This window comes from Micromys minutus, assembly GCF_963924665.1.
Source record: "Micromys minutus genome assembly, chromosome: 25".
Taxonomy (NCBI): Eukaryota; Metazoa; Chordata; class Mammalia; order Rodentia; family Muridae; genus Micromys; species Micromys minutus.
The window spans coordinates 2241135-2253511 of NC_137960.1; the positions used below are offsets into that span (position 1 = coordinate 2241135).

Here is a 12377-nt window from a genome sequence, read left to right on the forward strand (position 1 = left end):
AGCTGTTCCCATGGTGTCTTGCACACATTTGCACATAGGTGCATACATGCCTGTATACACACAAGCACCCCCACACAGGAACATGTGTGCACATGTGCACACACACCCGAGTGTGGTCGGTAGACGATGTCCTTTCCAGGAGAATAGTGAGGCACCACACTCCTGTTGTAGCATCTAGAGATCAGCTCAACAGAGCGGAGCATCGGAAAGCAGAGACGCTGGAGGGGAGGACGCTTGAGCTTTGGGCCCGAGGTCAGCTTTTCACCAGGAGCTTCGGTGGAGCTGCCCTAGAGATGCTTGAGTGCAGGACGGGGTGTCCTAGGAGGAAACAAAGCTTGGTGTAGCCCAGGAGGGACTGGGTTTTCCAGGTCTGCTCCTGCTCTCTAAGGTCGGACTGCTTGCTGCCTTTCAGTCCTGCTCTGACACAGGCCAACAGTGTGTGCTCTCCGTACTTCCTTCCTTCCCCGCAGTCTGGCTTCTGTCACTTGTGTTCCCTGAGTAAGACCGGGGGTGCCAGGGGTGTATGCACTGTCTCCTAGGTGACCTCTCTTTCAGAAATAAAGTTGCTTAGAAGTGCTTTTTTTTTTTTTTTTTTTTTTTTTTTTGGAAATGTATGAAAGGAGAAAGTCAACCCAGGCGTGCATATCCTGGAAATGCTTCAGTAGCTATCCCCAAGGACATCAGGAAACCACCTACGAGGTCCTGTTCCTAAAGCCTAGGGCACAATGAAGTCTACCTAGAAACTGATGATGCTGGGCTGAGACACTCAGTGATTGGTCTGACCCGCCTACCCAGCTAATCTGCCCGCCTACCCAGCTAATCTGACCACTCCCTTTAGGATCCGGGATTCGGTTGAGTAAGTGGGTGCAAGTTTGAGATCTAAGGAGGGGCTGAGTAACCTGGGGCCACATCGGCAGGGACTTGAGCAACAGGTACCATATTTACCTCAGTGTGTGAAGACCATTTTTGTCCACGCTGGGGCAGGAGAGGTCCCGAGGCCCCTGCACGAGGTGGCCCAGGGGCCTGACCTTCCTGCACCTTCAGAGAGTGGGCCATGGCTGCACTTCGGCCACTGCTGCTGGCCCTCAGTCTGGGCTGTATGGGAGCAGGTAAGGTCCCCTCCTAAACTTTCTCTCTCCTGCTCTTATTTGGGGTAAAACATGTTCATTTTTTACTAGCAGGTTTGAGTGCCCCAGACTAGCCAGTCTCCCTACTATGGCACTCCCCCAGCCCTGTGGACTGTATTTTACAGAAAATGTGATAATAAGCCACTCTCGTAGATTGTGTGATGGTTGTCCCTGTTGGGACATAGGTTAGGACTGCATCCTGGTTCCTAACATGGCGCCTGTCATGTCGTAAATGTTCTGTGGCATCAAAAGTCAAGGATATTTCTAGCACAGAGCAAGACTGACAGATCTTTCTTAACTCTGTTTTTTTTTCTCCTTTCCCTTCTTCTCCTTCTCTTTCCTCCTGTTTGTCTGTTTGCCTGTCTCTCATTAGAGACAGTCACACTCTATAGCCAGACTAGCTTTAAACTCATGACAATCCTCCTGCCTTGGTGCTAGGATCACAGGTGTGCCAACCACACTTACTTTACTCTTCTCCCTGCCAATAACGAGCTGCTCTGAAGGTCTGTTTCGGGGTAGACATCCACGCGTGCCACACGGGAATCTTGGGCTGTCCCCCCTTTCACCGGTGTCACACACAAGAGAAACTGCTAATTGTTCTTGGCTTTGTGCACTCAATCAAGCTCATTCCCAAACCTGTGCCTCTGGCAGATGTGAAAGTCAATCATGTCACATGATATTGGTAGAAAAGCAGGATTAACTTTAAAATGTCTTTTTTGTGTGGTTTGCTGTGGTGGCATTAGGCAAGCCTGATAAACGGAGTTATTTAGAGTTGTTACTTAAGCCCCCTGCAGGTGGAAAATAGTGACCTGATTTAGTGTCAGGGCCTTGGAGAGGTGGCTCAGCAATGAGGAGAACTCGGTGCTTTTGCAGAGGACCCAGGTTCAATTCCCAGCACAAGTAGGAAGTCCCAGGATTACCACAACTTCCGCCTCGCTTGGCTGAGTTAGAGTCTCTTGGCTTGGAAAATAGAGAGGGCACAGAATCTGTGCAAATAGGCCATTATCTATTGCAAGAGTTAAAAGCATTTCCTTCCCCCCACTTCTCTGTCTCTGTCTGCCTGTCTGTGTGTCTGTCTCTCTCTCTTTGTGTGTGTGTGTGTGTGTGTGTGTGTGTGTGTGTGTTCTCATCCCTGTTTACTGGTGTGTGCACCACATCTGTGTAGTGTCTGAGGAAGCCAGGACACCAGACTCTCTGGAACTGGGATTACAGGGAGCAGCTAGGGGTGGGTGCTCCAGTTGGAACCCCGGTCTTCTGCAAGAGCAGCATATGCTGTTAAATAGTTACCTCTGTATCCCCATGAGGAATATTTTAAAGAACAAAGAGTTCATAGGATGACATCCAGACAGAGCCCAGGTGTGGTAGCTTCGGCCTCCTTGGAGGTGGGTGTGCCACTCCTGAGCATATGAAGGTGTTCACTGACTGGGAAGGTCTCAGGACCCCACAACCTGAGATTTTTGGGTTTCATCAAATAGACAGGATTTATTTTTAATCCAGCCTCCAGTCCCCTTCCTGCTGCTCCAGGATGAAGATTTAGGTCTCAGGCTTCTAAAGATGGCTCCATCTTTTCAGTGACAGGCCCCGCCCCAGGGTTCCACCAAAACTGATCTCATTAGAATATGAGACCCTGCGGTCATTCTTCCAAGGGCTTCGGAGCTCTGTGTTAGGAACCAAGTTAAAGACTAGATATTAGGGCAGAAAGTGAATCTACTTCCACCGTAAGCAGTCATCAGGGTTTTAGGAACTTCCGTGTCAGGATCTCTGGGCAGAAGCCGTGATCGAAATCATGCCAGGCAGACTCTGACCCGCCTTCCTTCACTGGCTCCTCCAGGTGGTTTTGTGGCTCATGTGGAAAGCACGTGTTTGCTGGATGATGATGGGACCCCAAAGGACTTCACATACTGTATTTCCTTCAACAAAGATCTCCTGGCCTGCTGGGATCCAGAGGAGGGAAAAATCGTCCCCTGTGAATTTGGGATGCTGTCTAAATTGGCAGAAATACTTTCAAATATACTCAATGAAGAAGAGAGCCTGATCCAGCGCTTGCACAACGGACTTCAGGAGTGTGCCACGCACACCCAGCCCTTCTGGGATGTGCTGACCCACAGAACCAGTGAGCAGAGGGGCAGCCAGGGAGCAGAGCCAGGAGGGCAGAGGGTAAAGCGATGCTTGAGCACCAAAGGGGTTGATACCTGGGCAGGAAGAGATAGTGTGGACCTGGAGAGGGGGCTGGGTGAGGAGAGCAGTGTGGAATAGGCTCAGACCAGAGGTTGGAGGGTGTAGTGAGGCGAAGTTGATGAGGGCCAGAAGCAGGAGCCACAGCTTGTCAGGGTTCAGCTCCAACCAGAAATCCCCCAATGACTACCCCCAAAATGTTCATGTCTCTTATTTTTACTAAATATTTTCCCCGTTACTGGGGACTGAACCTAGGCCTGGCTTTGTCCCTCTTTTTAGCTCAGATTTTGTTGTTCCATATTTGGAAGGGATGCAGGCGTGGGGAGATCTGTTCCAGTACTGTCTCTCTTCCTCTGGAAACCTTTGCACAGAGAACAGCTCGTGGGATCTCCGTAGCGTAGGTCAAGGTGGTGTGTCATAAAATACAGTTTCTGAGTCACCATTCAGCTTCACCTGGCCAAGGTGTTTACCGAAGACGCAAGTCCCTGGGTACTACTCTAGACAGGGAGAAAATACCTCGACGTATCTTGGATTTTACTTAAAATATTGTTTAAAAGTACTCTGATAGAAGAGAGCAGGGGGCATAAGGTGATAGAAGGTGGTAGGTGGTCTTACTAATCTTATCGTGGTGGTACAGACCTGTAATACCAGCATGGGAAGAGGCAGGAGACTGGGAGTTAGGACCAGCCCCAGCCTCAGAGGGAGTGTGGGCCATATGAGACCCCATCTTAGAAAACATACAAGCATGTGGCCATGCAAGAAAAGCGCAGATACTGTGTGGACAGCTCATAGTTCAGACGGGGCATTTACCAATTTGGATCAAGCATAACTTTGGAGGAGAAAAGAAAGAGGCTATGAGAGAGGAAGCCCGAGAAGCAGGAGTGCGCTCTATTTCCCCTTTCAATCGGTGCTGCAGACATTTTTGAAAGGAAGAAATGTTACTTCCTTTCCAACCGTAACTGCTTCTCCCATGCAGGATCGCCATCTGTACGAGTAGCTCAAACTGCTCCTTTTAACACAAGGGAGCCTGTGATGCTGGCCTGCTACGTCTGGGGCTTCTATCCTGCGGATGTGACCATCACGTGGATGAAGAATGGGCAGCTTGTCACTTCCCACAGCAACAAGGAGAAGACAGCTCAGCCCAATGGAGACTGGACGTACCAGACCGTCTCCTACCTAGCCTTAACCCCTTCCTACCGGGACATCTACACCTGCGTGGTACAGCACAGCGGGACCTCTGAGCCCATCCGTGCGGACTGGAGTAAGTGTGGGAACTTGGAGGTTGGTGGCTGGGAAAGGGACATGGTTATTTTGGCTGAGAGAGTGAAAAACGGGTGGGTGGTATGTGGTAGAGAAGGGGATGCTGGGACCGGAAGTATGAGTGGGTGGTATGTGGTAGAGAAGGGGATGCTGGGACCGGAAGTGAGTCTGTAGTAGCCTACTGAGGGTTTGCAGAGTTAACCACAGGTCATGCCATTGCTCGGCAGTTGGGCTGCGATGCCTTTCATCTGTGCGAGGGTGGGAGAACAGCCTGATTGTCACCCCAAAAGTATGCAGATTTGGTAACATCTGGAACAAACCCCTGGAATTCACTGTGTTCGTTTTCCTAATAACCAGACATCTTGTCAGGTCAGGACTGGGAATTGAGGAAATAAAGCAGACAAGAAGAAAGGGGCTTTCCTTTTGGTATAGGGGATAGTGCAGCCATGACTGGTAGACACTTTAGTGGACATGTGAAGGGATTAATCAATAAGGAACTCACTGTTTGAACCCTAAGACTAGTTAAGGTAACAGGAGATGCCAATTTGGACATTACTGAGAAAACAGGAATAAAGAAGAGGAAAAGGCAGCTAGGAAAAACCAGGGAGCAGGGTCCTTGCCAGGCGTCAGGCCGCTGAGGCCAGGCCTTCCTCTGCAAGGAGTTGTGTATTTATTTGGCTTACACCAGCACATCATGATCCATTATTGAATGCAGTCAGGAGAGGAACTCAAGCAGGGCAGGAACCTAAAGGCAGGAGCTGATGCAGAGGCCATGGAGGGCCGTTGCTTACTGGCTTGGTCCTTGTAGCTTGCTTACCTGGCTTTCTTATAGAACCCAAGACCACCAGCCCAGGGGTGATACCACCCATAATGGGCTGGGCCCTCCCCCATCAATCACTAATTAAAAAAATACCCTGTGCTGTAGGCTGGCCTCAGCCTGATCTTCTGGAAGCATTTTCTCGACTGAGGTTCTCATCTTTTGAATGACTCTAGCCTGTGTCACACCAACACAAAACTAGCTAGTTCAGAGGGGAAACAAGAAGAGTGTGCCCTTGAGCTGTCCGGGGTATGTCTCCTTTGTAGGGCACACTCCTTTGGTGTGAGTGCTCTCCTGATGTTGGAGCAAGAATCCAGGTGGGGTATAGTTTTGAGGAACAGCTCCGGCAAGTGGAATAGTGATGGGGTAAGAGGCTGTAGGGTGAAATGGAAGCAACTTCTGAAGGGAGACGTGGGCAGTGTGGCTCTGGGGGACACTAAACTTTGGAGGCTTGGAAAGGAGGTAGTTAATAGAAAGCTGCTCAGAGCAGGGGTGGGAGTAATCCCTGCCCCAGGGAGTGAGGAACCACAGAGAATGCCTTGAGAGGCCCCACTAGGCTAGGGGGAAGCAGAAACTAGGCGGTACCCCTGGGAAGACAGTCCCCTTGTTTTAGTAGTGAATGGTGTGGTTGACTCTTCTAGGTGCAGGCACCTTGGAACTAAGCTGTAGATATCAATTTTAACTACTCTTTTATTACTTTGCAGCACCTGGGCTGTCCCCCATCCAGACAGTGAAGGTCTCTGTGTCTGCAGTCACCCTGGGCCTGGGCATCATCATCTTCTGCCTTGGCTTCTTCAGATGGCGCAAGTCTCACTCTTCCAGTGAGTGGTCCCCGGAGCACTCCTCCCAGTCCTTCTCTTTCTCTAGTCTCTCTCACTTACTGTCTGTGGCTGATTCTCTTATTAGAACTGCCATTGTGAAGTACTGAAGAACGATAGGTTCTTTCATCCACAGGGACTGGTATAATCAAGTTTCTTCTTCTTCCAGGCTATACTCCTCTCCCTGGATCCACCTATCCGGAAGGTAACATTCCTGGTGGGCTTTGTGCTCAGTGGTCCTCTCAAGGGTTGGGGTATATGTTCAGTTAATGGTGCTTGCTTACAATAAGCAGCTATAACCTGTTGGGGGCAGGCTGGAGGCAGCTCCTTGGTCTTAGTCATTGGTTGCTGGACATTTTTTTTTTTTTGCACTACCGGTGTCTAAGAACTCTGGTGTGGTGTGTTGCAACATTAAGCATTCTCACCGCCTGGTTCTGGTTGCTTCCGCAGGACGGTACTAGAAGGCAGAACCCTGCACTGAGAAGGAGATTCAGACTTTTAATGATGTCTTCTGCCCCCCAGAATCTTCAGGACGCCCCACTTTCTACTCAGTTCCCCTTCCCCATGTAAATATTAGCAGCTTTGGGGTATTCATAATCAAGTCTGTCTCAGGTGTGTTCTGAGGTGAGCTGATCTGAGGAGGGGGGTTCAAGACCCCCTGAAGGCCCCTCATCACAGAGGGCACTGTGGCATAGGTGACCATGCCTAAGGAATAAACTGGTAGAATTGACTGGCTTCTCCCAAGTTTGTCCTGGGCTTTGGAGGAGGGACTGTGGCAGAGGGTAGCTTATGTTTATCCTTTCCTGTGACAGCCAGTGGCACCTCCTGGTTTTTCATCGACATGAAGCAGACCTGGGGGCAACTTTTGAAATTATAACCCGAGGGAAGAAATTGAGCTGTATCGACTTGGAGTTGCCCTGTGAGGAAGAGGGAGGGGCTAACAGCTTAGCTCAGAAGAGGCATTTTGAGACTGCATTTTATTTGCATTCGTGTGTGTGTGTGTGTGTGTGTGTGTGTGTGCATGTATGGGCACATGTGTGTGCACGCATACACATGCCCATGTGAGAGAGAGCGCTTGCCACAGCTTGCATGTAGAGGTCAGGACAATTGGCAGGAGTGGGGTCTCTTCCACTGTGAGGGCTCTAGGGGTTGAGCTCAGGGTGTTGGCATGGCAGCAGGTGCCTTCGCTCGCGACCCACCTTCCCAGCCTGTAAGTGATCTTTGAGGGGTAAATGAATTTATGGCTATAAGGAGCCAGGGCCGCACCCAGCATCCCGTGAGCCCCCCGTAGTCGCCTTTGCTGTTATTTCTCAGTGTTCAGGCTGTTTCTTCCATAGTGTTAGTGGGGGAGGGAAGACATGGGTCAAGCATTTTATATTTGTATTGCCTGCTTGCCTCACAAGGCCTCCATGAAGAACAGATCAAGAGAGTGAGGTCTGAGGATTAGATCTGTCACAGGGGTGTGTGTCTGTCTGATAGAACTCAGAAGCTTATTCTGAAGACTTTCCGGGGACCAGTACTCATCGTTGGAAAGTCATCATTGGAAAGTCAACACTCACCTGCGGGGAGATTACATTCTTTAGGGAGAGAGGGGACCTCTGGTGACTAATGTCTTCACGTGGAGACACAGCTGGATGTAGAGAATTGGTCTGTGGAACTGCTTTTGGGATTTGAGTTGGAAAATCAACTGCCAACAAGAGAAAGAAAACTGGTGGGGCTGGAGAGATGGCTCAGTGGTTAGAGCACTGGCTGCTCTTCCAAAGGTCCTGAGTTCAATTCCCAGCAACCACATGGTGACTCACAACCATGTGTAATGGGATCTGATGCCCTCTGCTGGTGTGTCTGAGGACAGCTACATGTGTACTCACATACATAAAATAAAGAAGTTTAACAAACAACCCTGGGATCAATGCACAGACCCAGTTGCAAGCAAAACACACAAATAAATTAATAACAAAAAACCAAGAAAAAGAAACCTAAGGCACAACAAGAAATAGATAAGATGGACGAGTTTAACACAACAGAATTGCGGAGGGAGATCGAGCAATGGGTTCTGGACCCTGTATGTGGGCTCCTGCAGGGGAATTCTAAAGGCCAGGGTCTGAGCGGCAGGGGTCAGAAGAGCTGTGGACCATGGCGTTGGTGGATGGGAGGTCAAGGGGCTGCACTCCTCTGCACTACCTGGTTTCTATGGATACGGGGCTTGGAGGGGGATGAGCCTAGCCCTCATCATAGAACTTGACACCCAAAGCCACCGTCTTCCTAAACAATGGTTCCCCATGGCAGCCACGGTTTTTTGTGGTTCTTTTAGTTTGTTTGTTTGTTTGTTTGTTTTTCAGGAGAATCCTGGGGTTAGGGCCTGACAGCTCATCTGGGAAAAGAGAGAGAAATCAAAGGGTGGGGGAGAACGCCCAGTAATTTAAATGGAATCTGGGTAAGACAGAGGAGTGACGTGCTGGGGGAGGTGGGAATTGAACCCAGGTCCTGTGGGAGAGCAGCCAGTGCTCTCCACTGCTGAGCACTCTCTCCAGCGCAGAGCGCTTTGCTGTGAGACACCCTCACATCCCCCACGAGCCTCATCTACTTCATGTTCTCTCCAGGTGCTGTATGTACTTGTAAATTATCTCTCTACTGGTGAAATGGGTCGATTCAGATTATATTATATTATATTATGTTATGTTATATTATATTAGTTATATTATCTGCAGGTTTATTGGGAAGCTGCTCTCAGGTGAGTTCACTGGCTCCAAGGACCGAGGCCAGGGGAGTCACCATGGGAAGAGTGAGAGAAGGGGGAAGAGAAAAAGACCACATAGGGAGAGAGAGAAGGCAAAGAGGGGAAGAAAAATAGAGCGAGGAGGGAGGGAGATATATATATCTATATATCTATATCTACCTATCTATCTATCTATCTATCTATATATATATATATATAGAGAGAGAGAGAGAGAGAGAGACAGACAGACAGACAGACGGGTATTTGGGGAAGGGCTGAAAGTTCAGTTCAGGGGTGGGGGCAGGGTATGCCAGGTAGGGCTGAGGAATGCTGGGAGACCTGGGGTCTGAAATCAAACACACACTTTTAGTGAGGTATAGATATATCTTGCTTTCTTGTGCTCCCTTGCTTGTCTGTGTTGCAGATCCCGACAGAGGTGGGGCTGTGTGTTCCCAACTCTTTTCTGGAGTCCCGAGTCTATGCGAGGTTTCTAAATAAAATAAAAATTTTTTAAAAGGTTTATTTATTTTCTGGTATGTGTATGAATGTTTAGGCTGCAAATCAGAAGGGGTTGAATCCCCTGGAGCTGGCATTTGAGATGGTTGTGAGCCACCATGTGTGTGCTGAGAATTGAACTCCAATTTTCTGCAAGAGCAGTTCAGCGCTTTTGGCCACTGAGCCATCTCTCCAGCCCCCATTTGCCTTGCGTAATTTCTTTTAAAGACAGCATTTAAAATTATGTTATCGGTTTGTGTGGATGGGTGTTTTACCTGCATGTATGTCTATGCACCGTGTGTGTGGTTCCCTGAGAGGCAAAGAGGGCATAGCATCCCTGGAACTGGAGTTGTGAACCACTGTGTGGGTGCTGGGAACAGAATGTGGGTGTTTTTTAACTGCTGAACTATCTCTCTAGTCCAGCAATAAACACTCGTGTGTGTGTGTGTGTGTGTGTGTGTGTGTGTGTGTGTGTGTGTGGTGTATGTGTGTGTGTTATGAGATAGTGCGTACACTTGTGGGCTTCGCAGAGGCCAGAGGAGGGTGTCTGGTGCCCTCTCTCATCCCCCATTTATTCCTTTTGAGGCAGCATCTCCCTGGAGGCCACATCATTTTGGGAGGTCAGCAGGCCGCCAGCCGGCTCCGGCAATACTCCCCGCACAGGCCTGCATGGGAGGCCTGTCTGGTTCCCTGGGACCCAAATTCTCCCCATGTTGCACAGCAGCCATTGTTCCAGTCTCTCAATGAAGCCCCTTATTTCTTTCCTTTCCTCCCTAACCTCCCTCCCTTCGGCCTGGCATTCTGCATTTCAGCATCCGTTCCCGTCTCTGTGGTAGATCTCAGTCTGTGAGAGTCTATGTTTATTATTTTATGGAGGCTTTATTAATAAGTAAAAGTTATATAACTTCATTGTGTTAATACTTAACACTTTGTTTCACACTAGGGTTCAAGCTTGGGGCTCTCCACATGCTGGATAAATATTCTGCCTGGTAGCATTTATCCTGTCGCTCTGATAGAACACCACGACCAAAAGCTACTTACAAAGTTTCCGTTGACAGGGAAGACACAGCAGGAAGCTGGCCGGTCGCTTTCCATCGATACGCAGGAAGTAGGAAATGCAGGCAGGATGTGGGACAGGGCTATAAGACCTCAGAGCCCGTCCTGCTGACATGCTTTGTCCAGCAAGGCTCCGTCTCCTACAAGTTCTTAACTTGCTCAAAAGGTGCCACCAACTGGGGACCAAGTGGGAAGGGGGAGGGGCATGTCTTGAGTGGACCACACGGAGCTAAAACCCAAGGCCTTTTATATTTTATTTGCTGTGTTTACTTTTTAAAAATATTTTCTGTGTATGTGAGTTTGCCTGCCTGCATGTGTGTATGCCTGTGCCTGGAGCCCACTGGCTCCCTTGGAACTAGAGTTACAGATGGTTGTGAGCTGCCATCCGGGTGCTGGGAACAGAACCTGGGTCCTTTGGAAGAGCAGTCAGTGCTCTTAGCCATGGACCCATCTCTCCAACCCCCTGATTTTACTTTTATTGTTTGAAGCAGGGGCTCACATAGCCCAGGCTGACCTTGAACTGTTATTGTAGCCAAGGATGACCTAGAATTCCCCATTCTCCTGCCTCTTCATTCTGTGGCACCATTGCCTGGTTTCTATGTTTTAGTGAGACCCTGTCTCACTAGGGAAGTTAGTGACAGGTAAGAGCTGGGTCCTTGCTGGGCTGTCTCTAAGGGTGGATGCTGGTAAATTCCCTCCCAGCCTGAACCTCCCTTTGGCTTAATCAATGGTTGGTCTATTCTGAGCTGGATTTCTGGATGCTCTCTTTTGTCCTCAGAACCATAACCCTTGCTTGTTGCAACCTCCGTTCCTTTCAGCTTAGGGATTTTCTTAGCACGGCATGAAGACACCAGGTTTTCTGTGGTACTAACCCATAGCTGGCTTAGGAGAAACCGTATTCGGCTTAGCTGGGAAGACACACTTAAGGGGCAATTGCCCAGTATCTTGACCCTCTTCATATAAAAGAATAGAATAAATTTAAGAAACAGTAAGAGGCTGACCTTGGTATGACGCCCCAGGGAGCTATTTCACAAATCCCACCCAATAGCATGGAGGGCTGTGGGAACAGAGAATTCAACAAGGTGGGCAAACACTTTTTGGTGCTCTGTAGACCAGGCTAGTCCTAGGGCAGGAACTAGAGGTCTATGCCACCAGTCCTGGCTCATATACATCCTGGAATTTTTTCTTTTCTTTTTCTTTTTAGATTTATTTATTATATATGAGTACATTGTAACTGTCTTCGGACACACCAGAAGAAGGCATCAGATCGCATTACAGATGGTTGTGAGCCACATGTGGTTGCTGGGATTTGAACTCAGGACCTCTGGAAGAGCAGACAGTGCTCTAACCGCTGAGGCATCTCTCCAGCCTTGGAATTTTTTCTTAATGTTCGAAAGCTTTTACATGGTGAGCATCCCAGTGGTATATTTGCTTGTGTGGTAAAGCTTCTTTACGATAACGCATGCTCTGCCGCCGGAGCTGAAGGCTCTGGAATTCAAGGACGAGGTCAGCCATTGTCTTTCCTGGAGTAACTTAAGCTCTATTGAGTGTTGTTGGTGAAGCCCTACATTTCTGGATGGAGTCTTCTTAGTCTAAATTATACGAAAACCACTTTGTTATGACAGCAACAGCCTGGTGGGCTCACCAAAACTGCCCAAACCCTGTCAGCAGACACAAAAGAGACCTTTCTCAGGGTGTATGTACAAGGTCAAAGTTCAAGTTTAAAAAACAGTTCATAAGGCCAGGAAGACGACGGAGTGGGAACAGGCATTTTTTATCACAAACCTGATAACCTGAGGCCCAACCCCAGGACCCTCAGGATGGAAGGAAAAAGAACCAGTTCTACAAACGGTCCTCTGGTAACTGGTCACTGCCATAGATAGCTCACATGTACTAGCGTAACTACACCAATG

General features: G+C 48.9%; 1 protein-coding gene across 1 annotated transcript; it reads left to right on the forward strand.

The window, feature by feature from the left end:
* The first annotated feature begins 878 nt into the window (after positions 1–878).
* LOC308437347 (class II histocompatibility antigen, M beta 1 chain) lies at positions 879–6794 on the forward strand. The gene is made up of 6 exons (XM_080938462.1): positions 879–1109; positions 2959–3240; positions 4279–4563; positions 6084–6200; positions 6367–6402; positions 6648–6794. Exons 1-6 carry the CDS (start codon positions 1055–1057, stop codon positions 6656–6658), a joined length of 786 nt encoding a protein of 261 aa, XP_080794588.1. The 5' UTR covers positions 879–1054; the 3' UTR covers positions 6659–6794.
* The last annotated feature ends 5583 nt before the right edge of the window (positions 6795–12377 follow it).